Here is a 27,696-nt window from a genome sequence, read left to right as displayed (position 1 = left end):
AAAAACAGGCACTATCTGCCTCTCTGACAGCTGGAAAGTTAGCAGGCAAATGCAGGCACGATGTGTATGTCTCTGTGGGGCAGGCTGGGCAGCTCATAGCTCCACAGATCCATTTGCTGTTGTGCTCACAGCCACAATGTTTGTATTTATTATAACACCTTGGGAAAGAAAAGGGTGCTGCCTTTTCAAAGTTAGATAACTGGCCCAGTTCTTCGCAGTCGGATTGGCTGCGAGAGGCCCTGTAAAACCGTGCTGGCCAGCAGCCCGGCCCAGCCCTGCTAGGCTGCAAGCAATTTCCACAATTGGCCACTTCAGAGTGGGAGTGGGGGAGGTGAAGACAGCTGGGCAAACTGCATCTCCATCAAGCTGCTTCCCTTCCTCCTCGGGTTTTCTCAGCCGGAGTTATTTGGCAAAACCTGCTCCGGGTGCCTCCAAACCCCTCTCGTGAGGTCCAGGCGAGTGGGTTGCGGCACTGGCGGCCAGGCTGCTGGCACTCCATTGGCCTCTCTAGAGCAGTCCCGGCACAGGACATGTCAGTCTGCAACAGCCCTGGGGGCCCCGCTGCCCTGGACTTTCCCGAAGTCCTGAAGTCCCTGCTGGAGTACTCCTTACCCTGGACCAACAAAATGACAGGTAGGACGGAGGGAACGCTTAGGGGTCTGGTTTTTTCTCCATAAATTGCAACGCGAGAAGCGGGCAGAAGTTTGTTCACTGCAAACTTTTCAAGGGTGTGCTGCCTCACCAAGTGAGCTGGGGAGTGCTGGGAGTGAGTGTGGTGTGCAGCTGGGAATAAAACAGCAGTGATGATGGATTGATTACAAAATCCATCAGGAGTGCTGAGCTCCTGATCCTTTTAATCTCAGCTACTTCTTGAGCGCCCGCAAAGCTTTCTGAGCAGGGAAGAATTGGGTACAAACCTTTGTGCTCACATAGGAGCAACTTCCAGGATTTCTATCCGTGCTATGTAATGTGCTCAGTCTCTGGACACTACTGCTCCCCAGATGTGCACTGCCTGGGGCAAGGTGCCCAGCTGGCTGATTCTGTGCAAACTTTGTGCATGATGCTGCAGTTGTTTATCGGTTAGAAGCTGAGGTACAGAACAAAGCAAATGTTGTGTTTTCTTTGCAAGAGCACTCAGGTACTCCTAGGCTTTCCCACTCTCTACAGCCTCCAAGAAAACAAATGGAAATGATCCAAGAAGTTGTTTAGTCTGTGCTTCTTCTGGGCTGACCAATTCTCTCCTGTTGGGCACGCTCCAAGCACCCATCATATAACTCGCGGACTTGATGGTTTTGGATGGGATGCCACATGCCCTTGGCAAGCTGTTTTTTGGTTGTTGTGTTGTAATGTTTGCTGACAAGTGCTAGCGAAGTGTGTGGGAACACCTCAGCACCATACGCTCATGTCCAGGCACGAGCAAGTTGAACTCACCAAAAAGAACTCCTGCTGAGTTGGCTGTTGGGCAGGGAGCTGCCAGAGGACAAGGCAGACAGCTCGCAGTCTTGAGGGCAAGCGTGACCCAAGCTGGGAGCAGAAAAGCCAGGCCCACAGTGCGGAGGGGAGCTTTCCTTTTGCCCTGGTTGTCAACAGGAAAGAAGAATGCTGTGGCAGTAAAGCAGCTGCCTGCTGAAATACAGCAAACACTGTGGGAAAAGGGAAGGGGAAATGCCCATACCTTCCAGAGGCTTATTTTATCACATTACTCTGTTCCTCCTATCTGTGAGCTTGCTTGGCTCACTCCTTTGCTGAGACTTTGACTGGCGTGCTTTACCTGGTGTGCTTACATACCACATGATATGAAGCCACATGTTGGAAGCAGGTCATGTTTTCAGGGCCGACTGATGCCCATGTGGAAAGCAGACCTGGCTGGGAGGCAACTGGTAATGGACAGAGGTGGCTCACACGGCATAGAGCTTTGCTGGGGCTCTGCTGAAGTATGGCTGGCCCTTTGAGACCTCTGGTCTCCACAGCCAGGTGGATTGAACTAATCCAAGGGGGGAGTGCTGGCAAGATTGGTCTGTCTGGCAAGTAGGAGTAGGGACTGTTGGGGATCAATGATTTGCAGAGGAAATAATTTCATTTTAACTGAATGTGGCTTATTTGGCAGCTGAGGTTGCTGTCTTGTGGCAGCTTTCCTCTTCAGTCCTGGGACCACCCTGCCTCTTAGCATCACCTCACGTAACCCTCAGAATTGTGATTATTGTGCCGCTTCCCTCCTGCGGCCAGTGTTCCCATCACGTCCTGCTTCCCACAAAGTTCTGTTCTCCCTGCCGGCTCTCCATACCTACACACCCCTCTTCTGTTTTTGTTTGGCCCTGTGTCTGAAATGAGGATTCAGACCTCCCAGCAGAGCTTGCTGGACATGTCCCACCCTGTGCTTAGCACTGGGCTGCTTTCTGCTTCCTTCCCTGCTGCATCAAAGCTGAGCTGTTCTGCATCATCTGTCCCCGACAGTGACAGCCAAGGCCACTGCATTCCTCTCCTCACATCTCATTGTCCCCCTCTCATCCTCCTCGGCTGCAGAGCAAAATACCGAGTGTAAAGATCCAGGCAGATCCCAACTCAACCAGGAAGGTACAGCTGAGGGAGCAATGTCCACTTTATGCTGGCAGCAACTTGAATCCCTACTCCCTTGAAGCAGTAAGGAAAAGCTCTCAGAGCAACCTCCCTCCTTGCTGGTGGGGCAGAGCCCACGCCTAGGCAGGGTGCTGTGAGAGGGAACCCACAGGAATGCTCCCCAGGACCTCCTGCCCTCGGGCAGAACAGCTAACATTGTGCAGGCCGAACCCTCCCCATGCACAGTCACGAGGCAGTGGCAGCGTAGAGTGAACTTTAGCTTCAGCAACTATTTAGCTGGGGTGGAAATGGGCTGGAGAAAGAGCGTGATCAATCTAAACGGAAAATCCCTGGAGGAAAGGCTGCTGAGTGGATGTAGCAACCTCCATTCACACAGACGTCACCCAGCAAAGTAGCTGCCATTTAGATCTGTAGGGGGGGATGCACACAGAGCACATTCCTTGAAGGAGCTATGTACTGTACTGACACATAGCATCATCCCTGGGGGCCTGCAGCCACAACAACAATGGAACAAAGCAACCCAGAGAGCTGTAGCTGAATGGGGAGCCTGCAGCCTGCCCCACTTTGGCCAAGACCCCTCATCCTATTCATAAGAAGCTGCTGTTTCCCAGCCTTGCTAGGTTGTGTTCTTATTACCACCTACCATTTAGCTGTTTCCTGGGCAAGGGCTTTACTGTAAACCTTTACTTGCCCCTTGCTGCATGTGCTGCCTCTGTCCTGTGTGGTCTGACATCTGTCTTTCATTGTCCCGTGTGAAGTGCCATCCCTCTTCTACTCATATGATTATTTCTTCTGCCAGCTGAGCTTGGCAAGGCAGAAGGAGCCTGTGAAAGGCACGTGGCAGCCCTGGAGCACACCAGGCAATGGAGCATGACCTGTTCTGCATGCTTTTGCAGCTGGGTTTATCAGCTGCAATGATATGTTAACCCACACTGCTCCAGCATCCTACATTCACCAGGTGGCCTTCCATGTGAGCTGGCATTGTCAAGGAGATTCTATCTCCAGCCTATGCAAGAGAAGCAGCTGGCATTTAGGGTAGAGTGTGCTCCATGTCCCTCTGAGTTGGACAAGGGCTTGCTGCAGTGAGGTATCAGTGGGGAGCACCTACCACATGTCACTTCCAATCTTGTCCCTTTCTTCTGGGGCATGCGGAGAGGAATTCAGACCTGATTTTGTGTCTCCGTGACCACTGAGATTTATTAGAAAGGGTCAAGTCAAGCTATGCTTTGAAACCACAATGTCTGAAGTTATTTCTGAAGCCTTTGCCCTGGAGGTCTGCAGAGGTGCAGCTGAAGCAAGGCAGCATTACTGTCTGCCAGGAGGGATAAGGCCCTTTTAGGGGGGAGAACCATTCTGCCCTTTCAGCCGTGGTGCTGCAGGGTGCAGCCGGGGCTCTTGAAGAGGGGCTGTGTGCCCGTTCCTCCGGCTGCTCGCAGCACCGGGCAGGTTTGCTGCAGCCAGCCTTCAGCGAGAGCCTTCAGGAGGCAGCAGCTGCTGGTAGCAGAGGCCTGTGTCTGTGGTGCTGTCACTTCTCCGAGCTTGCTCGTTCGGCAGAAGCTCCATACGCTCTGCCTGGGCTCTGGGGGATGAACTTGGCACACACACATCTCCCTGCACCTTCAGAAGCTTAAATCCCAGCACGAATCCCTGCCGCTGGAATAGAAGGCAGGCCCTACCCGGACCACTGAGGGCAGCTGACGTCCCTCCTGGCTGCTCACGCTATGTGGGGCACGCAGCGGCCGCACTGCAATGTAGGGCAGAGGGAGATTAAATCCAGGCCGTCTGGGCACGGCGATCCCGGGCTCCAGACAAGGGATATTTAGGGATCTGCCTGCCAGGGCGAGGCCTCGGCCCACAGCAACCGCTGCTGTGATGCAGCTCCCCAACGGCGGGCCTGGACCCGCGGAGATCAGGGCTAGCGACAGCACTTCACGGCCATACCGTTTCCACAGCCGCTAACGGTTACCGAAGGCCAGATACCCGTGTGCGTGCGCCGGGGGGGAGTCTCTCGCTTCTGCGCATGCGCGCCCACCCCGCGACAGGCGCTGCTCCTCCGCCGCCCACGCGCGCACTCGGTCCGCCCCTCCCGCCGCCTTTAGGAGCAGTTGGCGGTGACGCAGCGCTCTACAGGAGGGGCGAGGGGCGGGGCCTCGCATGCTAACGAGCCGCCGCAGCCTGCCCCTGCACGTGCCCCGGAGGGCGGGGGACGCGTGCCCGCGCCGGCCGCGGAGGGGCGGGGAGGGCGGAGCCCGGCGGCGAGGTCCCGCCCCTAGAGCGGTACGGGCCAATCGGCGCCGCGGAGAGGGCGGGTCGAGTCGCGAGGGCTCGGGTGGGCGGCGCCGCGGCGCTCGTGAATATTGAAGCGAGAGGCGGGGGCGCATGCGCCCTTCCGCTCCAGCTGCTCGGTGTCGCTGGGTCCCGGGGTGCCGCCGCAGCAGCCTGGCGCCGCACGCCGTGGCCGTCGGCGACCATTGACAGCCCGTCAGGCGCCCGCCGGCTCGCGGGGAGTATGCCCGGCCGCGCCGCGCACCAGGAGGCGGCGGCGGCGGCGGCGGGAGGAGCGGCAGCGGAGCCCACGGCAGCCGGGGGGAGCGCGGGGGTCGTCGCGCAGCAGCCCGAGCAGCAGGGCCTGGCGGGAGCCTTCCCGCTGGTGCTGAAGAAGCTGATGGAGAACCCCCCGCGGGACGCGAGGCTGGGTGAGCGCGCGTGGGCGGCGGGAACGCGCGACACCCCAGCCCCCCCGCTTCCCCTCTCTCCATTCCCATTCCCCTCCTTCCACCGCTCTCCCCTCCCTCTGCCATCGCCGTCCTCCCGCCTTAGGGGCGGGCCCGGTGCGGGTTGGGGGGGGTGGAGATCCGGGGGGCGCCCCCTGCGCCCGTTCTCTCCGCCCCGAGCCCCGCAGCGTGCCGGGGGGAGAGGTTGGGGCCGCTCCGGGTGCGTCGAGGCGGGGAGAAACGCTTCAGGTGGGAGGGGTGTAGGGTGTGCCGCGGGAGGCGGCCGCCTCCGTTGCCGCAAAGTTGGGCTGGAAGGAGCCTTCAGGTGCCTCTGTCTGCTCTAGGCACTAAGCGAGCCTAATCCCCAAGGGTGTGCCCGGTACCTGCGCCGTCCTGCCCGGCCGGGGCTCCTCTGCTCCTGAGGGCAGCGTTGTGCAAACAGGGCTGGCTGTAGCCTTCCCAGTGCAGAGCCGTTGGCGTTTTCTATCCTTGCACGGTACTGCGTAAACCTATCCGTCTCGTGATTCTGGCCAATACCTTTTTCTCCTTTCTGCTTTAAAAAAAAAAAAAAATAATAATAATAATAGAAAGGTCAGCCTCGGATAGAGGTTGGCCGTGTTGCTATGGCACAGGATGCTGCAGTGCATTTTGAATCTCCAATGTTATGGCAGTGCTGAGGTTGTTATCCTCACCCAATACCCTTCAGAGGTGACAGTGCTATCAGAAACAACCTCAGGTGGTGTGTGGTGACCAAACGGGATATGGCTGCTTTGTTTTCTACGTCCAGCATTTGGAGCTGTGAAATTTTAAAACAAATAAGGATTTCATGCCTTGCACTGCTCTAGGATGAGAAGCACTGGATTCTTTTCCCTTTACCAGATGACCCCGTTCCAGCTTGGGAAGGCACAGAGTATGACCCTGTTAAGCTTATTGGTGGGCCCGCTGAATTCTGATTACCCCTCTCCATTCACACTGGGATGAAGTTCACACTGTTCCCATTCTTAAATTTCTCCCTGGGCTTCCTTTAATTCACCTGGCACTATGTCATTTCATTTCATGCTTCCTGAAACGTGTTGCTTTGTTTGTTTTGGTCTCGATGCTTCAATTCTCTGCATGTTTGCAAGACAGAGAAAAAAGGCACCGCTGTTAGCAGGTAACTGTTCTTAATTTTACAAAAGACCTGCCAGTACAATTGCAACTACTGACTTCAGAGGATCCTTCTTTTATTTTCTGTTCCTTTACAATGCATGGATGGAACCGAAGTGTCAGCAGGCTTTCTAAGAAAGGCTCTCGTGTGCTTTGCGTGTTGACAATATACAATTTGCTGTATTATTTTGAGGTAAATGGTATCAACTAGCTGCAGTTGTGTCCATTTATAGTCTGCACAAGCTTCCTATGGGTTTTCCAACTGCCCTGGGTAATTTGACTACCCAGCAAGCGAGCAGGCTTTCTAATCCTTCTGAGCAACAGCAGAGGACATCCAGTTCCAACTGAATGCCATCATCTTGAACGCTCTGCCATGTACTGAGTATATGCAACAGCACTTGTAAGTTGTTCTTGAGCAGAGTATAAGGGTTAAATAAAAAAACCCAGTAATTTAAAATAATGAAGTCTGTGGAGTAAGGGAAGAGGATTAATATTTTGGAGCAGGAGTGTAGGTCCTGCCTATTAATAATGAACTGCTGCATACTCTCCAGTCCAAAGGATGCCTTAATCACCAGTTGCATGCTGGTGTGGCAGGAATGCCTCAACAAACATCACAGTAATGGGCATCAGAAGTACATTACTCTAAAACCTATCTTGTTGCACTGTCACAAATGGGGCTGAAGATCTGTGGAAGAATCAGCCTTGGACTATACAGCATTTTCTGTATAATTTGGCAAAATATTTTTGATGAAGGGGGGGCTTCCTCAAAAGTGTGGGTACTGGTGGTGGCCTAAACATCTGTCTTGTCTTGTGGAAAAACAAGCATGAGCAATAAAGCTCTTTCCAGCTTGCTAAAATGAGTGTTTCCAGCTGTTAGTGACCTGGAGTTCTTGATTTTCGTTGCCAGAATTATTTAAGGTAAACTAGTGACCTCTCTTAACAGCAGATGTACAAGCTAGTTAATAGGTCATAGTAGCAGAATGAGAGGACTAAATTGGACGTGAGCTTTCAGCTGCAGAACTACAGTCCAGATTTACCAGGGTGACCTTGAATCACTGCAAATGGAGCCTCTTAGGATACTGCAGCTCTGCTGTCAGGTAATACCTGTTTACACTATAAATATATTTGGAGAATTAATGTTTCAGGTCCCTGTGCTGGGGCAGGCGGAAACTTTCACCTCAAGATGCAAGAAGTTAATTAGTGTTTCATTAGATATTGTGTACCCAGCAGGATGTTGTGCAGCAGGAAATAAAGATTAAATGAATTGAAAGAAAGCCAGTGGGAAAATGTCAGTGTAAAAATGATCACACAACAGTTCTGTCTTTTTATGCGTCATGTTTGAAATACACGGGCACTCAGTATGCCTGCTAACGGCTGCTATTTTAATTTTGTTTCAGATATTGCTGCTAGAAGTGAGGGTGGAGAAAGAGGCAGCGTAGCTAAACAAAGACCACACTGGGGACTCAGTGCTTGTCCAGTTCTCAACGTGTAGCAAAAGGAAAAGAATCAGGTGGTCCTCTCATGTGAAGAAAGGATTTAATTTGATGTGAGCCAGGGACAATAGCAAGGGGAAGTTGGAAGGGCTGCGGTCTTTTTGGGGTACTAAAGTACAGCAGGATGATGGTGCACATCTGTGGGGCTCTGAAAGTTCTTATAAGAGCCACACGTGCCTGCAGTATGGCATCTATCTTCTGGGTTGGGGGGGAGAGGAGGGAAGGGAGGGGTTGGAGACGCAACAGCTAAGCTTTGTGTTTTGAGATGTTGCGTTAGATGTTGCAATGCCCATGCACTATTGTCTGTGTTAAGACTTGCATAGTTTATAATGGAATACTGATGTTTTTAAGAGCAAGGGGTGATGATGCTTTGATTCGACATTCACAAGTTGTCTGTCATGTTGATAAAAAATAAAGTGATTTATACAGAAATCATTATTGTCACTTGTTTTGTATTGTTACGGGATTGTACGCCACTCCTTGTACAAATCTGGGTGGTTGTGTTGGGCAATATGCAAACCTTACGGGAATGCACTATCCTAGATTCAAAAGCTTGATGTAAAATGGCTGTTCTGATTTGGTGGAGTGTGCCTCACTAGTGACGTCATCTTTGTGTGTGAAACAGAGCAGACAGCATTTCTTTACTTGCTTCGAGTACAAGCTGTTTAGAACATTCGGTCAGTTTGGATCGTGGCTGTTAACCTGAACGTTTGCTTTGCCTGGGAAAAGGTAGGGAAGTTGGTAAAGGAGTTTATAGCAGGGATAGGTGTTGGGAGGTGGAAGTTGAGAGGCAGCGGTGTGAAGTTGTGAGGGGAGCAGCCCATAGCTGCGAGGAGATGATGTTGACAAAGCTTACCCTTTAGGTACTTATTGTTAGTCCCAAGTCTGTAGCTGATAAGTATTTTCTTGTGTGTTTAGATTAGTAGCTATCTCTTGTATAAAATGTTCGGGGGATGGTGGATGAAAACGATAATTTATTTTGTGTGGCAGTGCTGTTCTTTGAGCCATAAAAAGCTCTTTCAATCTCAGTTCCGTCTCAGCTAAGGCAGCAGTGGAAGGAATGCCAGTTTTATCAAATAGGCTTTATATAAATAGGCTTTTCTGATTTAGGGCACGGTTTCAACCACACTCCCACCTCGATGAAGTAGAATACTCCTTTAGTATATTTTAGCTGGTCTGGAATATCCTATTGCCGAGGGCTTGTGCGTTTTGCTAGGCTGATGTGTGCAGATGCTGGAGATCCACAGTGCTCCAGTGTACTTCCCTGCAGCCCTTGTTCCCTCCGAGTGGGTATTTTATCTGTTTCCTTGATAAGATGCAGTTCCCAGTTGGTACAGCTACACCTGGTGACTGTTCCTTTTGATGGCAGCACTGGCTTCAGTAGTCGCTGCCCTAACATTGCTTCTGCAGTGCTTCCTTGCAGTGCAGGTAGAATTGCATAGCTGTGAGGAGAACTGGATCAGGAACAGAACTTGGACTTTTTTTTTTTTTTTTTCCAATTTATTTTTATCTCTTAAATTATGTAATTATTCCATAACTTGAGTTTTCTGCTTGGATTCTGTCCCAGACAGTTGTGAAGATTCAGTAGCTATGGGGAATGTAGAAACAGCCATTTTTCAGTATTACATGCTTTGTAGCATAGTAAATGGAGAGCTCATCAGTCTTTTCTGGCTTGGGGGTGGAGATGTGGGAGTATGCCTTATCAGACATCTCCCCAAAGAGGAAAAATTGTGTGTAGGTACACTGAGCTATCTATAGTGAACAGCATTTGGAGCTATTACTTTATGTGGACATGCTGAGTCATTTTAGAAAGGAATGCATCTACAATACTGAACAGTAGTGGTCCGGGTCTCTGATGTGCTGTGGACCCTTCTAGCCGATTTTCAAATGCAGTCTGAAAACCCTTATTTACTTCTGAATGTCAATCTAAATTATTCTTCTGCACCTTCTTTCCCTCATGCATAGAATAAACTACTCTGCTTCCTCAAAGTTCTCTTAATGGCTTCCGTTGTAATTCTGTGTCAGGACATTCATTTCCCCATCTTCCAGGACAATTCAGGGAAAGACAAATGAACCCACAGCAGCAAAACCAGTCTATTTTGCAGTGGCTAGTGAATAATAAGCCAGACGCAGTATTATAGTGTACTTTGGTGAGTTCTCACAGCAGAGTTGATGATCTTCAAGGCTACTCAACTGTGGTCCAGCCCTTGCAGGGGGGCAAAGCACACCATGCTGAGCTGCATACAAATGTTGCCTTTCAACATCTGCATTTCCAGATCATGTCTTGAGGCAGAAATATGGTTTACTGAATTTTCTTCCATGGGATTTTTTTTTTTTTTTATTTTAAGCTGCAACTTGTGCAGTGACCTACTTGTATCTTTCAGATAAAGAGAAGAAGATAAAGCTTGAGGAAGATGAGGCGGCAGCTGCCAGCACTATGGCAGTCTCAGCTTCCCTCATGCCACCTATTTGGGACAAAACTATTCCTTACGATGGAGAGTCATTCCATCTGGAGTACATGGATCTGGATGAATTTCTCCTAGAGAATGGAATTCCTTCCAGCCCTACTCACCTGGATTTGAACCAGAATCCACTCATGCCTGTGGCTAAGCTGGAAGAAAAGGAGCCAGCCAGTGCATCCACCGGTTCTCCTGTGTCTTCGTCATCTACTGCCGTCTACCAGCAATCTGAAGCAGCCTCCAGCACAGGTAGATGGAATTGTTTTGATCGTTCTGCTATCAGCAGGTGCCTCTTTAGATCCAAGAGGAGATGTGCTAACCCATTGCTGTTAGCTGTGGCAGGCTAAGTAACAGGAAAGTGCTCAGCGTAGCCCGTGTGTCAATTCATGAAGATGCTGCCTCTCGTCTTCCTCAGTCTCCTTGCTCTAGAAATGAGTCAATGTTTACAAGTATGCAGCCTTTCTCTTTTTGAAATCAGTGGAGCTGGAATGCCAGCATAAAGAATTTGCTTTCTTAATTTTGCTTATTTGGTGAGAAGCTGGGTGTGTTGAGAATTCAGCTGCTCAGATTGTCTTCTAACAGATTTGATAGGTTGTGCCAAGTCACTTGTACTGCCTTGGTTTGTTCCTCAAATAACAATGCTTAATTGGAAAAAAAAAATAAATAAAAAGGCAGCCTTTCCTTGCTTGCCTGTGAAAATGGCAAACTGACCTTTGGAAAAGGTCTATTAATGGTACAGTTTAATATTCTGTGTTGCTTTGAAGAGAGAATGAAGGAACAAAGAAGCAAAACTATGTACTTAAATGGTACTGAGAGACTTCTGCTTTTCATGAGTAGGGTTTGAGCTAGATTTGGAGTTTAAACTTCTTAGCCACTAAACTTGCACAGTGCTATTTCAGGAGCAGAGTTTACAGCAAGCATTTTGCTGAGGACCTCCTGGGAACCTGTGCGAAAAACAGAACATGAAATTCTTTCTGTAAGACATAAGGTGTGTTATTTGCTTGTTTTTTTCCAGGTGGCATATGAAAAGGTTTGTTCATTGATCTCTGCTTCAGGTTGCACTGATATTACAAACTCGATGAACTTGAGTTGCTAAGTTGCATAAATATGTCAAAGTTCATGTGAACGCTGTCAGGCAGCTTGTTGGGGCACTTCTGTTCCCATGTGGCAAGGTTGTAGCATGTATTTAAATTTGTACCAAATCTACACTTCTTTAGTCCTTTGGTAATGCAATTGCCTTACCTTTGAAGGACTTAGGACTGCAGTGTTTGGGCAAGCTTTTTTTTTCTGTGATGTTTTCAAAGGGACAAATCTCAGGCTGATACAATTTCCATGCTTAGAAACACTTGCTGTAGCAACCCTAAATGTGCTCAAGTGCAAAAAAACACTTTGAGGAAGTCTTAGCTTTTGTCCCACACCTGTCTACTCGTGTCTGTTAGTCTGGCAGATGGTCCTGGAAGCATTGCATTAGAGAAATATCAGGTAGTGCTATTCAATGCTGGCTGCAACAACAGAGGTATCCAGCGTGGCTTCTGAGTTAATTCTCTTCATCCTGCTGAATGTGTTGCAACTTCTGTTTTTGCCAGAATCCCCACCGCAAAATGAGAGAAATACACCCAGCCCCATTGATCCTGACTGTGTAGAAGTTGAGGTGAATTTTAATCCTGATCCTGCTGATTTAGTGCTGTCCAGTGTGCCTGGTGGTGAGCTTTTCAATCCTCGCAAGCACAAGTTTACTGAAGAGGACCTGAAACCACAACCAATGATTAAAAAAGCAAAGAAGGTTTTTGTCCCAGATGAGCAAAAGGTAACAGATTTATTACTGCAGACTTCTCTAGGCTGTGATCAAAATTTTTCACTCTTTGACCAAACACACTCACATATAAAGGTAACATGCTGTACATACATGACTGGGAAAAAGCATTGCCAGGAATAGAATTGACAAGTAAACCACTGTTCTTGCTGTTTTGCTGGTTTAGTACCGTGAGATAATTACCAGGCAGGAGCAACTGAAAATGATATACGCAGAAATTAGAAGAACTATCTGGTCACATCCACATTGGCTGCGCTTTGAAGGCCAGTGTATGTATTTGCCCAGCTGTAGCTTTGAGCAGGCAAGAGAACAGGCTATTTTTCTTGGAAGTTCATTCTTGAATTGAAATTAAGTCAAGAGCAGATTTCAATTGGACAGCATAGTAGCCAGGTCTTTTATTCTCCCCAGTTCTAGGAGGGCATCTTGTTTATGCTAAAGCAAGACTTGCATGTGATTATGAAGTCTTACAGTGCTCTCTTGCCTATATTTTAGCATCTGAGCCTTATGAACCAACGAAGGAAGCTCTCAAGTATGGCGTGTAGTGCCCTTATAGGACAGAGGTGTTCATTTGATACAAAATGCCAGGTTGGCATCTTTTTTGTCTTATTTCTTTCTGCTCCAGGATGAAAAGTACTGGACAAGACGAAAGAAGAACAATGTGGCAGCAAAGCGTTCCCGCGATGCTCGACGATTAAAGGAGAATCAGATCACAATTCGGGCAGCCTTCCTTGAGAAAGAGAATACGGCCCTGAGGACGGAGGTTGCAGAGCTGCGCAAGGAAGTGGGGCGATGCAAGAACATTGTTTCTAAATACGAGACCAGATACGGACCCTTGTAAGCACACCCCTTTTCCTTGTTAGGGCTCGTTGTTTTAGCCTCTTAGACTTCTCTGCCTTCTGTAGAGACTTTCAGAAATAAAGTTTGTGGAGGCTTTGCCATTTTGCATCTTAAAAAAAAAAAAAAAAAAAGTTGGCAAAACATTCAGACACATTTCCTGATTATCATGTTGCCCGAAAACTTAGTGTCCGTATTTACAACTTTAGCACTAATAGAGCACTTTCTGATGTCATACGAAAGAACAGATTATCCTGTCCAAAGGAATATACACGGATTCCTTGTGACTGGACAGAGCTTTTGCATTCTGTTCTAATCTCTCTTTTTTTCAATGGAGGGAAAAAAGCAAAGACCAGAGTCCCTTAGGCTCTTTTTTTCTTTTTTTTTTTTGTTTTCAAGAAAATCTTACTCTTTTGTACCTGTGTGCCACCTCCCTGCCCCAGTCAAATTGTGAAACATCATTTTAAGATGTTGCTGTGCAGCATCATGAAATTTTCCTCTCCCATTTAGAGGCACTAGAAAGCACTCTCTTCCTGTTGAAGAGGAACAAAGAATCTTTAGGACAGGGAAATGTTCAATCTCTTGTGGAAACTGAGATCTCTACCTTAAGCGCTAGGAAAACTACAGTCAGTACAGTGTTGGTAAAATACTGCTCAAGCCTCTAGACAGGCTCTAATTCTGGGTAACTTCCAGGAGCCTAGAATAGAGAACAGCAGGGAGTCCCTCACTTTACAGATGACTACAGAATAGTTTGTTGTGGATTTTAAGCTGTAATTCTACCACCCCCCTTCATTTTTTTGTTCCCTGAGGGGAGACTTCTTCCTTGAATTGCTGATGAAGCAACATGTTCATCATAACTGAGGAGTAAGGGGGAAAAAGAAGTCTGCCTTCTTATGCTGAATTTGAGGCCCATCTGTTAAGGAATTGCTTTTAAAATTTTTACAGAAATTCTGTAGCATGAGAAACAAAACTAGCCACTGTTACTCTGTTACACCTTACCTGTTGTACAAAGGTTTTGTTGTTTTTTTGTTTGTTTGTTTTGGTCCTTTGCCTCCCAAATATGCTATGGAACAAGCTACCAACAGTACACCTCCATATCTCTTGTGTAGCAGTGTATCTGGACTCTGTGCTTGCTGGTTCTCTCTCTAGCATGCTTCTTGATAGAAAATTAATATACAAGACTTGCTCTCTTGAAAATAATCCATTCTCAGCACCAAGTGCTGCTTTGACAGTATGTGCTGCTAAAAGAGAACTATGTTGTGTGTGATGTTGGGACCTTCTCCATGACCTCCAGCTGCAAGAACCAGAAGCTTTAACAGAAGTATTTGTGCAGAAGTTCCCTTCTAGAACAAGAGAAGCTATCTTAAGATAGCAGTTATGTCAGAACTTCTAAGCTATGCTTCCTGGGCTAATGCTTCTATTAGGGAGTGAACAAGAGGTAGCAGATGTTGAGGGTAGTTTCCAGTTCCCCTCTTGAAATCTGAAAAGAATGTTGAGGGAAATGAAACAGAGGTTCTTTCCTGTACTAAAGACTTTGTGCCCAGCTTGTCTTTTAAACATAATGGAAAAATTGGTATGGATTTAAACCAATTGTGCGTTGACTTCTTAAGAAAGTGGAGAAGCAGGCTAATCCAGTACAGTTAAAGTAAATGTATGCTTTGATCTCTCTCCCCTTTTTATGTTCTAATTCGACCAGAGTGTCTCTTCATACTGTGTTGGTCTGATTTCTTTCAAACATGCTAAAAATGGTCACCCTTTCAGCAGGGGATTTGCTTTCACAGGGTGGTGTGTGGTGGTGGTGATGGCGGGAAGTATATTATAAATAAATTGTCACACTTAACACTTTGCTTTGTTTAAAGTGACTTATCTGATTCCGAGTGATGCAACTTTAAAGACTTTTAAAAACAAAGAAACTAAAAAGCACACATGAATCGCCAGTCTTCAGAGTGAGCAGTGAAATCTTTGAGGTGTCCCAACACAACTGACGATGACCCTGCCTGCCTGCTTGCCTGCAAGTACCCCATCTGAACTACCCAGGGCTGGGCATGATGAAAAGTGCAAAGTCTCCTTAATTCTGTATATGGCTTTCTTATCTGTCTTTCTCACTGTAACTATGAACTACAATAAGCTTACTTACTGGGGGTTTTGTCAAGACACTCAAAGTTCATGTTTCAAAGTCTGTTTACAGCCTGTGTGAGTAGTGACTGTTCTGGCACTCGAGTGGAAGAAAATAGAGAGATTTAAATGGAAGTGTCTGTATATATTAAGAACTGCTATACTTTAAAACTTCTTTCCCCTGCAGTAGAATAAGTTGTACCTAATGCTGCAGCTCGCTTCTGGTACAGCATAGCATCTTGTGGAGTATTGTGAGTGCAGAATCAAAGACAGCAGTTTGTGACGTGTGAGGCTTCCAGTGCAGAGTAATACAGCAGATGTATTGAAACAATGCAGAAAGCACCCCAGTGTGCCATATGAAGGCCTGTAAGAAAATCTCTGTCAAACAACCCATGTCAGAGGAAAAACTCTGCTGTAACCTGCCTTCTGATTTTTTTTATTTTTTTTTTTTCCAAGGCTCACTTTCTTTTAATGGTATCTCTCTGAAACAAAGTCTGATCCTGTGTTATGAGTTAGTACGAGTTAGCAGTCATGGACAAGGTGCTGGTCTGATCCCCATGTCTTTTGGCAGTGTAAGGCTACCAAGTGAGTATTAGTGCCAGCAAAGCAATGGCTATGAGCTGCCATGCTGCAATTTGCCCTCTCTTGACTACATGAGAGCTGCAGTGGCAGAAGAGTATTTCATTTGTTTGACAAATCTGAAACAGCTAAAGACTTTGCAGAGGTGCAGCAGACACCTTAAGTACCAGGACCCTTCCTTGTGCTGGTGTGGGAGAGTAGATGAAAGCTTAGGCAGATTGTGGAGATGATTATTGTGTGTAGAAGATGGGGAAAGTAGGTGGAAGGTCCTTTGTAATAGCTTCATCAGCCAAACAAGAATCTACCTTTATGTTGAGGAAGGTTAAGAGCTGTATTTAAGTGGGAAGAACAAGTACTTGCTTTCTGGGAAAGTAGCACAGAGCTGTAGCCTGCAAGACAGGAGTGAATGTTTGGTGTATTTGTGCCTGGAGATTGATGAATAGCACACACCTCAAGAGAAATAACCCAAAAAGCTTTCAGAAGCACAAGTGCCTGAGTTATGAGGCACATCCAGTTACCAGCAAAACCTGACACAACATTGAGCAAGTATTCTGAGTTAGTGTTTACCCAAGAGATACCACTCTTCAGAGCAGAAAGGCAAAGAGAAAAAGATGCGAGGCAGCAGATAATGTTGTACCTTCACTTAAAGAATAAAAATTAAAATGCAGAATTTGTAACTTTTTTTTTTTTTTGAAAGCATAGCCTTTGTAAAGGGCATATATATTAAATGCACTTATTGACCTGTTATTTGTAATGGACCATGACCTGGAGTGGAGAAGGTATTTTTAACTTTCATTGGTTACAAAATTGTACCGAGTGCACGATCAGAACTTGTGATTCTGAGGTGATCTATGAGCATCCTCAGATGGATGAATAGCTTAGCTCTGCGTTGCTGGAACATCAGCATGTATCACTACCTGTAGCAAATACTGCAGATTCGAATGGATATTTTTGGTATGTCCTGTTTTTCTTTTTCCTTTACTTTGATGATACTGACAGCATGTAAATACAGCAACTCTTTTTGCATTTATCATTTCTACGTTTCCAGTTGGATTTGGCTATTCTTGACAGTCATGCTTCCTGCTTAAATCAAAGAATATTGTAACTGGGCAAGGAGTTGCTAATCCTTCATGGGGTCTTGCTGTCTTACTGCTTTAGGAGCATGTTTTAAATGCCTATACATTGTATACAGGACCTGGTTTTGCAGTATGCCACACTATTTTAACAGCAAAACAGTAAGAATAGTATGTGCAATTCTGTCTTTTCCTGTCGTATCAAAGGTTTATACAGTGGAAACTAACAGTGCATTATATATATATATATTTTATTTCAGAGAAGACTGTTAGTAAATTCTTGTGCTTCCCTGTAGAACAGTGCACATCTGCACATCCTGTTTCACGTATCTACAGGTTGCAAAACTGGAAAATCACACTTCAGGATAAACGTGACTGATTTTCTATAGTTGGAGATGTCTTTTTTTCTGTTAAGAATGAACATCTTCAAGGGTAGATGAGGAGGTGATAACACCGAAAGGAGCGTGCGCGCGTTGCCAGACGGCAGTGACGTGCAGCGCTCATTTCCGTTCTCAGCTTTTGCAGCCTTGGGAAGTTGAGCTTAACTGCTTCCAAGCGTGCTGCTCCTTTCAGAAGGATTCACTTGCAGTCTTGTTTCTTTGGCGAGGATGACTGTCCTATTTGTAAATGATAGCTGGGATATGTTTTCCATAGAGATCGTAAGACCAATATTCTTTTAGCTCAGTCTACGTGTTAAAAGATGCTGAATTGACACTGTTAGCGTCTGAAGTTCTCTAACCTTGGGACGTGCTACATAGAGCCCGTAAGTGTGCCTATACTCCTATATACTCCATTGCATCCAAAAAGGGACCATCTCCAAGGGGAGGGAATAAAGGGAATGCATCTTGGAGCATCGCTGCAGGGATTGCCATTGAAGGGAGCTGTTTTTGACAGCTCTACATTGATTAAGAAATACATTGAAATCAAACAGCCGTTGCACAGCACTAGCTTTCAAAGTGCATAAACTGTTGATACTGGCAATTGACTGTTGTCTTATTCTACAGAAAAATTGACAATGAATAAGTGATGCACAAAACTTATCGCAGTGCTGCTTTTGTACGTGACCTTCTAATCCACACAGTTGCATTTCCATGCAGCAATGCATTTCGGTACTTAATAAGTCCCTAGAATTTTATTCTTTCACCTGATGCCAACATCTGCTCCCAGTGAAGCCATTAACAAAGATCTCATTAACTTCTATAGGAAAAAGTCTTTGTTCTGATGAGGTGAGCATCAAGCTTTAAGCAAGCACTGGAGCCCTGGGTGTATTTGTGTTGCTCTGGAGCTCCCTGTGCTGGGATCAGGCGGATGTATCCCTGATTGCAGGTGTCGTGTTCATAAACCGATCCTTCACTTATTTGTTCACACAGTTTTGATGTTCAGACAGTCTGAAATCTTTTCCCTCCCTCCCCCGCTGTGGACAGGGTTAAAAAGCATAGTATAAACTTATGCTGGGAGAAGGAATGTTTTTCGTTGTGGCTTTTTCTTGTTTACTTGTTTCTTTTCTTGAAAAGAATGTTATGTGGCTTTCTGCAGTTCTTTTGGTAACGTTTTATATAATTTCTGACAATTTTCCCTGCTGTGCATTTTGAAAGCCCAAGGTATTTCAGCTGTCAAAATCACTTTCAGTGTTACCTGCAGTGTTACCTACTGATTTTAATAAATGTATTTCACAGTGAAGGGTGCAGTGGAAGGCCAGCAGTCACAGCTCAGTAAAACATTCTTGTATGGGGGATTTTTCCCCCCCAAAAATAATGGATTTACACAGAAGAGAATATTGTTGCTTCAGCCTTATAAACCTCTTCAGGATAACATGGCTCTGTTCCTTGTGATCAGATGCCTTCATTTTTAGTGAGAGTGAAGGTATCTTGCACCCTTTAAAACCCAGACAGGATTTCATTTGCCCTCACTGTTTTAGCTGATAAGCAGGAGATGAGAAATGCAAACTTATCTTAATGCATAGATCTTTTTTGTTCTTAGTAATCTACATCTAAATCCAAAAGCAGCAAGATAAATTTGTCAGTGCTGTTGTTTTGCCCTTGCAGTACTGGAAGATACTGGCTAGCTTTCTAGATTTTCAGCTGATTACTCTGATCTGTATAGCTGCAACAGGGTGAAGATGGATAAATTCACAACAAAAGAATGGGAAGAAGGTAGAAAAAGTAAGCATAACTTCTGTGGAGATGCTAACAAAATGCTAATTGAGAAACTACATGATTTAATTGTCAGTAACGCAGATTTGTCATACAGAATGTTCATTTTTAACATGGGAGTATGCTAGGAAGTCCCTTTTGGAATGGAGACTTCAAGTTGAAGCAACTATGGGGGAAAGGGAATACTTTGAGGGAGATACATATATAGATAAACATCAAAATAGCTGTCAAGTAAAGCAGAAAATGGAAGTGGGGAAAATGGTACCACAGGTTACTGACCCAAATTAGGCTGCTGAAACCAAAGCCTCGCTGTTTAAATTTCTGCAGCAGCTTGGATCCCCATCCTATAGAAGATTGTTCAGGTTTTAGGAAACTTGTTTAGGTTCGGGAATCTCCTTTTGTTGATCTCATGCCCACGGTTCAGAAGGAAGTGAAAGGAATACAGAGATGGGGGTGGAGAGTTGCTGCAGAAAGGCATGAACAAATAGCTATTGCTTGAACTGAGTGTGCTGTTGTGCCAGGACTTGGCTTGCCCCTGCGAACTGATAGTGCTGTGTCATGAAGAAATTACTCTCTGAGGCCCCAAGTGTTTTAAGACCTCAGTTGTGCATGGGATGAGCCCTGTATCCATAGAGAACCGCGTGGACTTCACAGGGTCTATTTGTGAATGTGAAGCTCTGTCCAGGCAGTCGGCCGCAGAATTGCGTCCTTAACACCGTCAGTTGTAGCTACAAGGCTGTTCATATTAGATGTAATTTGGGTGCCTGTTACGTAGCCAAAACCCTCGTTACGTCATTTTCCCAACCAAGGCATGAGCAGAAGCCCTTTGCTGTACAACACCTGTATTACAAAAAAGAAAAAAGAAAAAAAAAAAAAAAAAAAAAAAGTACTTCACATCCATCTAGTAAATTAAGGCATGTGATTTTGGTCTGTGGGTCTCAACAAACTTTGCTCGTGTACCTGCCTGAATGTTTCCTTAGATCTGCAGCTGTGTCTCGGTGAGAAGGGATGGCGGCCTTTGTTTTCCCCAGGGAGCACAAGAGCAGCTCTGGTCCGTCACGCTGCAGGCGACCGCTTGCTGCTGGCCAGGATGGTGGAAGGATGCATCCTCTGCACTTTTATGTGAAGTTGTCTCAAATATGGTGATTAACATGACTATTGAAATACTGTATTTTGTATAACTTAGGACGTGTAAATACACTTTTAAAACTGATCTGTTCTATGAAGTAATAAATAAGTGCTTCCATTGTAATTCCTGGATATTGTTAATGCTTTGTGTAGCTTGATTTGGGACGATTCTATTTTTTTCCTAGAGAACTACAGAAATCAAAACCAAGATCGATGTTGTGGAATTCTAGTCTAGTTGTGATGCTTTCTATCAAGACAAAATGTGTTTAAAAAAAAAATAATAAATAAATGAGCTACTTAGGCAGAGAAACTGAGAATTTGAGGGAACTGATTCTCTTCCAGTCTTTCTTTAAGGGTAGTCACCCATGGCACCAGTAACTGTATTCTTCCCACCCCATTAGCTGAGCAATTAATTTTGTTGTGCGTGAGTAGCATTTGGAAAGCAGCAGTGTTAAATGATTCATAACACTGAGTGATTGAGGAAACTGAAAGGGTTTGGTTTGTTTGGTTGTTTTTTTTTTTAACTGTTCCCTCTTTCAGCTTGAACAGATCTGCCTCCACCCTTCAGCCAGACTGCAGCAAGTTGCAATGAAACAGTGAGTGACTTACTGAAGCTCATTTGTATCCTGGATAGCCTACATCTCTATTAGATGCGTTACGTACGTAGATGACACGAGTACCCTGTCTTGGTTTTAGAGAGGGAGAGCAATTAACGAGTTGAGGTTGTGCTGGATGCTGCACAGCTGGAACACCCATCAGCTTTCATGACCTGTTCTATCTTTTGTTAAAAGAGGAACAGTGGAGCAAGCTGGGTTGATGGTTGGACTGAATGATTTTACAGGTCCCTCCCAACCTTAATGATTCTAATCACAAGCAGTCCGTTAGGAAACACCAACACTTTGAGATGTGGAGACTGGTCTGTCAGTCTTCAGTAGGAGATCAGCCTGTGATAACAGCCTCTCCAGCCATAACATAACTTCTTTGTCTTCAATGCTGTACTGGAACGGACTTTATCTGGTATCAGCTGCTTCTGTGGTGTTCCATAAACAACAAAGCTACAGCATCTTTTCTAGTGAGTACAGATGATCTCTTCTTCCCCACTCCCTTCCCCCACCCATGTCTCTAGGCTATAAAATAGCTAAGCATATGTGCAGGGTGTTCAGAAAATTCTGTTCCTATAAGGCTTTTTCAAAGGCATTCAGACTCAAAAAGTCAGAGGGAACTCCTGTCTGCTATATTTGGCCCAAAATTCTGTTTCCTCTTGGATAAAAATATTTTATTTGGCTTCAGACGTGGCACTGATCTGTCCCAGCAGTTCAATGGGATGGATGATAAATCTGCACAGTATTTATATGAGAGACAAATGAACCTTAGTTTTACTACGTGTTAACTTGTCTAATCTCTTGGATGCCTACTCCTGAAGGTTATCTAAATAATTCCTATAAATGCAGCTGCTTTTCAGAGCAGCCCATGAAATAAATTTGAGATCATTCTGGCTGAGAGATTCTATAGAAACAAAGGAAATAATAAAGATTGTATTGTGGCTGGGTAAAGCTGGATCGCCATAAATGGTTTTAATTCATATATGAATCTTTTGTCCCAAACTACTTATTTTGTACATAAACCTACACACTCTTGGCAGCTGTTAGAAGAAAATAAAGGTGCTTAAACAGCAATCAAATGAAGAAAGGGCATTTCACTGTTGCAGAGTTGGTATTATTTTATATTTCCATTTATTACACTTTTTAAATTGTATAAACCACAGATTTGAATTCTCAAAGTCTTCAGCTTGGATTCTGTGAGTAGTTTCAATCCTCTCACCTCTCTGCTCATAACTGGTTTTTAAGAAAAATAAAAGCTTTTGTTTAAAACGTAAAATTTTGACTGTATTAAATTCTGTTAGTACCCTTCCTTTTTAAGAAATAAAAAGTATATTCCACTACGCAGAGATTCAGTAGTTTTGTTCTCTAGATAGCAATCTGTGTGCTGAACACAACTGCCAGTATTACACCTGCAGTTTGCACTGAAGATGGCAGATGCTGAAGAGCTGCTTGCCTTCTGTGACCCCATTGCTGTTCCCATGTGTTAACTACTTGGTGTGCAGGTAGCTGCTATCTGGCTCTCCTTTTCTGAATTAACTGGTTTAGAAATCTGCGAGGATTTGAGGACAGCTTTTCCATTCCTTCATTTTTAACCTAAATTTTGCTGCTTTCTTTTTTTTCCTTCCAAGTGTTGATAGGTAAAGATCAACCTAATGGGAAAGGAGTGGTAAGAAATGCTGTTTATATGCTCACTGTCTGGCTGACTTTCCAGAGGAAGATGCTTAGTTTCCTTGGCCTCTTGCAGTCTATAACAGTTCTACCTGAGATGTATGCTGTCAAGGAAGATGAGCTCACTGGCATTTTAGTGCATTTGGGCTATTTTAGCATACCACAAGAGTGCAGTAAGGTTGATTTGATTCTTTGCTTTTGTTAGAAGTATCTCATAAAGAGAGTACCTTGTGATTTGGGGGGTGGGGGCAGGCAGGAAAGCAATGATTTCAAACAGGAAACGTAGATGTTCACTGATTGTGTAGGGAAGAGGTGTACAGACTAGGCACTATATGAAGTCTATGAAGAGCAGCTTAACCTCTTGCTGGAAAGGGTAATTCTGAAATGAATGCATGAAGATGACTGTGAAGATGACTATCTACAACCCACCGTGGTGGATTAGCAAATGAATTGGTGTGATTTTGCAGAAGGAAGGAAGTGTAACCGAGTTGCTTTTCCCTGGCTATCTGCCTGGGACATGATTAGCGATTCAGGCAATCTGAGCAGGAAAGCTAAAAAGCTAAATGCTGTGTAGAGGAAGGGGCCTGACCTGTGCTGTGTGTTGTGGGCCAAGAACGTGACATTGCCAAGACAAAGTGCTGCAGTAGAAACTGAGTGGCTACAAGGGTGTGTTGGATGCATCCTCATAGTGCTTCTTGGCCTCGGTGCTAGAATCAGGGGGAGATGCTTGGTATCTGTTCCCTGTTGTAAGTGCAGCTGGCAGCAGTGCAGATGTTGATAACACAGTGCCTTCTTTCCAGGGTGATTGTACGTCCTCTTGCGTGCGTGGGGAACAAGTTTCTAAACGTGCCAGCTCTGAACATTGTACTGCTAGTTCCTTACAGGAAATGGAAGTGCTTTCTCCTACTTGTAGCCATTAGTGATCTGAAGGATGGCTATGGTAAAAAAAAAACAGCTTCTTATTTCAACCTCCTTCCCGCTATATGCTGGGGGGATCTGCTGACTTCAGGACTTGAACTGTATTCCATTTTCCTCTTTTCTCCTCTGATCTGCAGAGAAGCAGGGAAAGAATCTGTCCTCTGCTGCTCTGAAATAGCAACTGGAATGCTTTCATTGAGAAATATGCAACAGAGAAATATACACCAAGCTCAGGGTGCTTGCTTGCTGCTGGTTGTGATAGCTGTAGTTACAGTTAGTATAATTACATACATCTATCTACATGTAGTTAGATGTAGCCATTGGAGAGTACATTTCAAATATTTTATGTAGCTTTCAAATGTTACAACTCTCAACTTGGGCTTTAAGATGCTAAATCCATGGGTGAGCAGGTTGCAAAAATGTTTTCAACTTCCTCTTGCCCTTAAAACAAGAAGAATAAAAGTAACTGAAGAGCAGGCTGATATGTTCCCTGCTGATGTGCAAAGCTGGAGGCAGCCTACTGTGGGCCTGGTGAAGCAGCAGGACCTGCAGCATCCCAAATCCTGGGTGGGATGTTGCTGGAGACCCCGTGTGTATACCAGGTACTACAGCCAAAACTGCCCGCAGTGGAAGGAGGCAGGAGACTGGAGATGCGGTTGAGTAAAGGATTCAGTCTTTCTCCCCATCCCAGTGCTGGGAGGGAAAGGCGTTCAGGGGGTGAGGAGGGAGATCGTTGCTGGACTAAGGAATGAAAAAGCAATGGAAGGAACCAGGAGCTAACCAGTCGTGAGCATGTAAGATAGAAGTCGGCCATTTATGCTGGAATGAGGGGGCTGCGGGGCGTCCCCGGGAAATAACAGCAAAAGGGCAACAGGCGACGACCCTCCTTCCCTCTGAAAAGGGAGGAGGCAGAAGAGGGCTCGGAGATTGCCTCCACAGCGCCTGGCTGGGGGAGCAGGGCCAGGGCCGGGCTCGTCGGTGCTGCCAAATGGCGGCGAGGCGGTGTCATGGCGGCGACGTGCCGCCAGAAGGCGCTGCGGCAGCGCGCAGCGCTTCTCAAGGGCGCTTCCCCGCGGCTCGCGGTGGGCTGGGTGCCCGGGGAGCGTCCTGACCGCCCCCTGGAGATCCTTCCTGCCGCGTGCTCGGAGGAACAGCGGTAACCCTCTGGCTGGAGGAGGGAGTGACCTTCCTAAGGTTACGGGGGGAGATGGGGAGGACAAGGCAAGGCGGGGAGAAGGGACAGGACGACTGAGGGGTGAGGAGAGGGACAGGTGAGGCCGGGAGGCCCGGGGGAGGTGGGAAGGTGCAGGGCAGGAAGGCTGAGGAGGATGCTTCCTCTGCGTACCGCCACCCTGCCCTTATCCCTCCGTGGCCGTGGTGGCGTGGCCACCGGAATTTCCCCCCGTGTGCCCGCGCCTGAACGGCCGCACGGCCCAGCTGAGGCTGCGGGAAGAGCTGGGGAAGGAGCGAGGGGGGTTTTAAAAATAGTCCCCTTTGCATTTCTGCAGCTGTCATTCTCAGCTCCGCGTGAGCCTGAGGCGCCCCGGCTGCTATTCGCACAGCCACGTACGTAATGGGAGACACGTGGGCACGGCCGCTGGCTGGGAACGGGCACAGCCGTGACATTTAACCGGCACGGCCCGGCCCCAGCGCTGCCGCAGCCAGGAGCCGGCAAGTGCTGCTCCTGGGAAGGGGCTGTGGGATGGGTTGGGGGCTTCAGAGGGCAAAGCAGCGCTCCGGGTCCCCGTGCTTGCTATGCTGGGCTGGGCACTGCGCTGTGTGCTCCATCTCTGTGTGTGGTGCAGCTCGGAGCCACAGATATTGCTGACTCGGGGCAATTCCTGAGCAAACGTGGCATGTGCAGGCAGGTCAGGAGGACGGAGCCTCCCAGCCTATCTCATCCCCAAACACGTCCACCCTTCCCACCTTCTGGCCAGGAACTGAGCCATATGGCTGCTCGCTGTAGGATCCTCTCCTCTTGCAGAGATTGCCGGCTTTCACGCTATGTAAGCCGGCAGCCAGACTGCCTGGGGTGACGCGTGAGTCATTGCGGTGCGGTTATTTAAAGTCTGTCCTCTGAGTGCCAGCCACGTGCCTGTGCTGCGCAGAAGGAGCAGAAAGCCCCGGAGGAGCCTGGGGTTGGCGTGCAGAGGGACGGCCACAACAACTGCGTCCAAACCCACAGACTCACCGCAGGAGGTGGCCGTGTCATTGCCCACTATTGGTCACTGGCACTGAGTGGTGCTGTGCTTCTCCCGGTGCTGGAACGGGAGCCAGAACCTCAGCCCAAAGCCTCAGGCAGCTGCAGGCTTCCAACAGCAGTTAGGAAGTGGATGTTCTCGCTCGTAAATATTTATGGCATATTCTAACTACTCCCTGATGTTTTCCATTAGGGCTGACATCCCAGAGTGATGAGTAAGCCCCAACCAATGCCCTTCTTGGCACAGCATTACTCCGCTGGGCCCGCAGAGGAGCCTGGCGTATGGATGAGGCTCTCTCCCTGCTCTCTGCTGGCCCCACAGGGAAGTAGGGTTTATCAGATGCTGGGGATAGGTTGGGCCTTGCTGCTGTCCTGCCCTGCTGAGAGGTGCTGGGACCTTCAGGCATCAGCTCTGGGACTGCTCATGGTGCCCCAGAACAGGACTGGCCCTGCACCTCCATGGGGATCTTCTCAACCCTCGAGCTCACACAGTGCATCTTTTCTCATTGATATCATACAGCATTTCATCGAATCATAGAATCATTAGGGTTGGAAAGACCGCTAAGGTCATCCAGTCCAACCATCAACCAGTGTCTGTGACTGCTCTAGACCACGTCCCTCAGTGTCACATGTACCCATCAAAGCACCACAAAGGTATCAAGAAAGATATTGGTGCTAATTGCTCATTAAGCATTTCCAGAAAAAGCCAGCCCTCCCACTCCTACGAACCGCATCACAGCTCCAAACACCACTTCCACCCGAGACCTTGGGCTCCAAGCCCATCTGCAGCCCAAACCTCCCTCTGCTGAGCCCTCCTACGCCGTTCCACTGCATGAGACCTCCGCTCCTTGTTGCTACAGCTGTAGAAGCAGGGGCTGACAGAGCAGGGGAGGGATCGGCACTGCTCCAAACACGTGCTTTGTGCTCCAGCTTAATCTGCTCCAGGCCCTCAGCAGCTGCTGTTTATTGGATCTGCTGTCTGCTGCCAGAAGTCCATGTGAGCCTCGGGACCTTCACTGCAGTGATGGATGTGCTCAGGGCGGTGCGGAGCTTATGCTGAGCTTGGTCCCAGCAAACAAGCACTGAGATGTTCTCTCATCGTCTTCATTCCACCACTTGGAGAGACAGCAAGCAACTGCTGGAGAATGATTTAGGACGTGAAGAATCCTAGAATCGCCAAATTGTTTGGAGCTGGAAGGGACCTTAAAGCCCACCCATTTCCAACCCCCTGCCGTCACCCAGCGCCCCATCCATTGTAGAGTTGTTCAAGGGTTGGTGGGACCCTGGGCATTCTGAAGATAGGGAATGCTCTGCAACAAAGCCAGAGGTGGGTGGCGGGCAGCCTTGTGCTGCGCTCAGGTACAGTGACAGCCTGACACCTTGGTGGCGATGTCGGGAGGATGAAGCCCTGTGGTATTTTGGTAATAGCAGAGCTGTGAATCGCAGCTTCCCGGCTAAATTGCGCTTGAGTAATGCTCTCATGACTTGACTATCTACCCAACGTTTTAATTAGTCATTTCTGTCTTCCCTCCCGCGACACCGTATTAAGTACAAAATTATTGTTATTAGCACAAAATGGCTGCCCTCACGCCCACACCCTCACAGCTCTTTTCAAGATGGGGCTGTGTTTCAGAGGCAAGGGGTAATCTCCAAAGCATTTGTGAAGCCATTGGAGGAAAAATCACCAACGCAGTAGAAATAGGCTAGAAATCATCTTGCTGTACTCAACACTGTGAGGCCACACCTCGAGTGCTGTGTTCAGTTCTGGGCCCCTCACTAAAGAAAGACATGGAGGGCCTGGAGTGTGTCCAGAGAAGGGCAGCAAAGCTGTGGGCAGTCTGGAGCACGAGTCTGATGGAGAGCAGCTGAGGGAGCTGGGGATGTTCAGTCTGGAGAAGAGGAGCTCAGGGGAGACTTCATTGCTCCTTACAATGACCTGAAAGGAGGCTGTGGTGAGGTGGGGTTTGGCCTCTTCTCCCAGCTAACAGCAATAGGACAAGAGGGAATAGCCTCAAGTTGTGCCAGGGGGAGGTTCACATTGGATATTAGGAAACATTTCTTCTCAGAAAGAGTGATGCTAGTTGGAACAGACTGCTCAGGGAGGTGATGGAGTCACTGTCCCTGGAGGTATATAAGGAAAGGGTAGATGTAGTACTTAGGGACATGGCTTAGTGGGGGGAATTGGTTAGGTGGACAGTTGGACTAGATGATCTTAGTGCTCTTT

General features: G+C 47.1%; 1 protein-coding gene across 3 annotated transcripts; it reads left to right on the top strand.

Annotated features, from left to right (window-relative positions):
- The first annotated feature begins 309 nt into the window (after positions 1-309).
- TEF (TEF transcription factor, PAR bZIP family member) lies at positions 310-22,026 on the top strand. 3 transcript variants are annotated; one of them, XM_048930020.1, is made up of 5 exons: positions 311-633; positions 10,315-10,638; positions 11,976-12,196; positions 12,825-13,036; positions 14,896-22,026. In XM_048930020.1, exons 1-5 carry the CDS (start codon positions 531-533, stop codon positions 14,915-14,917), a joined length of 882 nt encoding a protein of 293 aa, XP_048785977.1. In that variant the 5' UTR covers positions 311-530; the 3' UTR covers positions 14,918-22,026. The 3 variants fall into 3 exon arrangements, with proteins under 3 accessions (XP_048786038.1, XP_048785977.1, XP_048785893.1); XM_048929936.1 differs by lacking the exon at positions 311-633 and adding an exon at positions 4,969-5,273; XM_048930081.1 differs by having other exon boundaries at positions 310-633; positions 12,825-22,026.
- Positions 22,027-27,696: the final 5,670 nt, after the last annotated feature.

The sequence above is a fragment of the Lagopus muta genome, chromosome 1 (genome assembly GCF_023343835.1).
Source record: "Lagopus muta isolate bLagMut1 chromosome 1, bLagMut1 primary, whole genome shotgun sequence".
In the NCBI taxonomy this organism is placed as follows: Eukaryota; Metazoa; Chordata; class Aves; order Galliformes; family Phasianidae; genus Lagopus; species Lagopus muta.
Note: the sequence above shows the minus strand (reverse complement) of the source record. Positions and strands in the feature narration are given on the sequence as shown.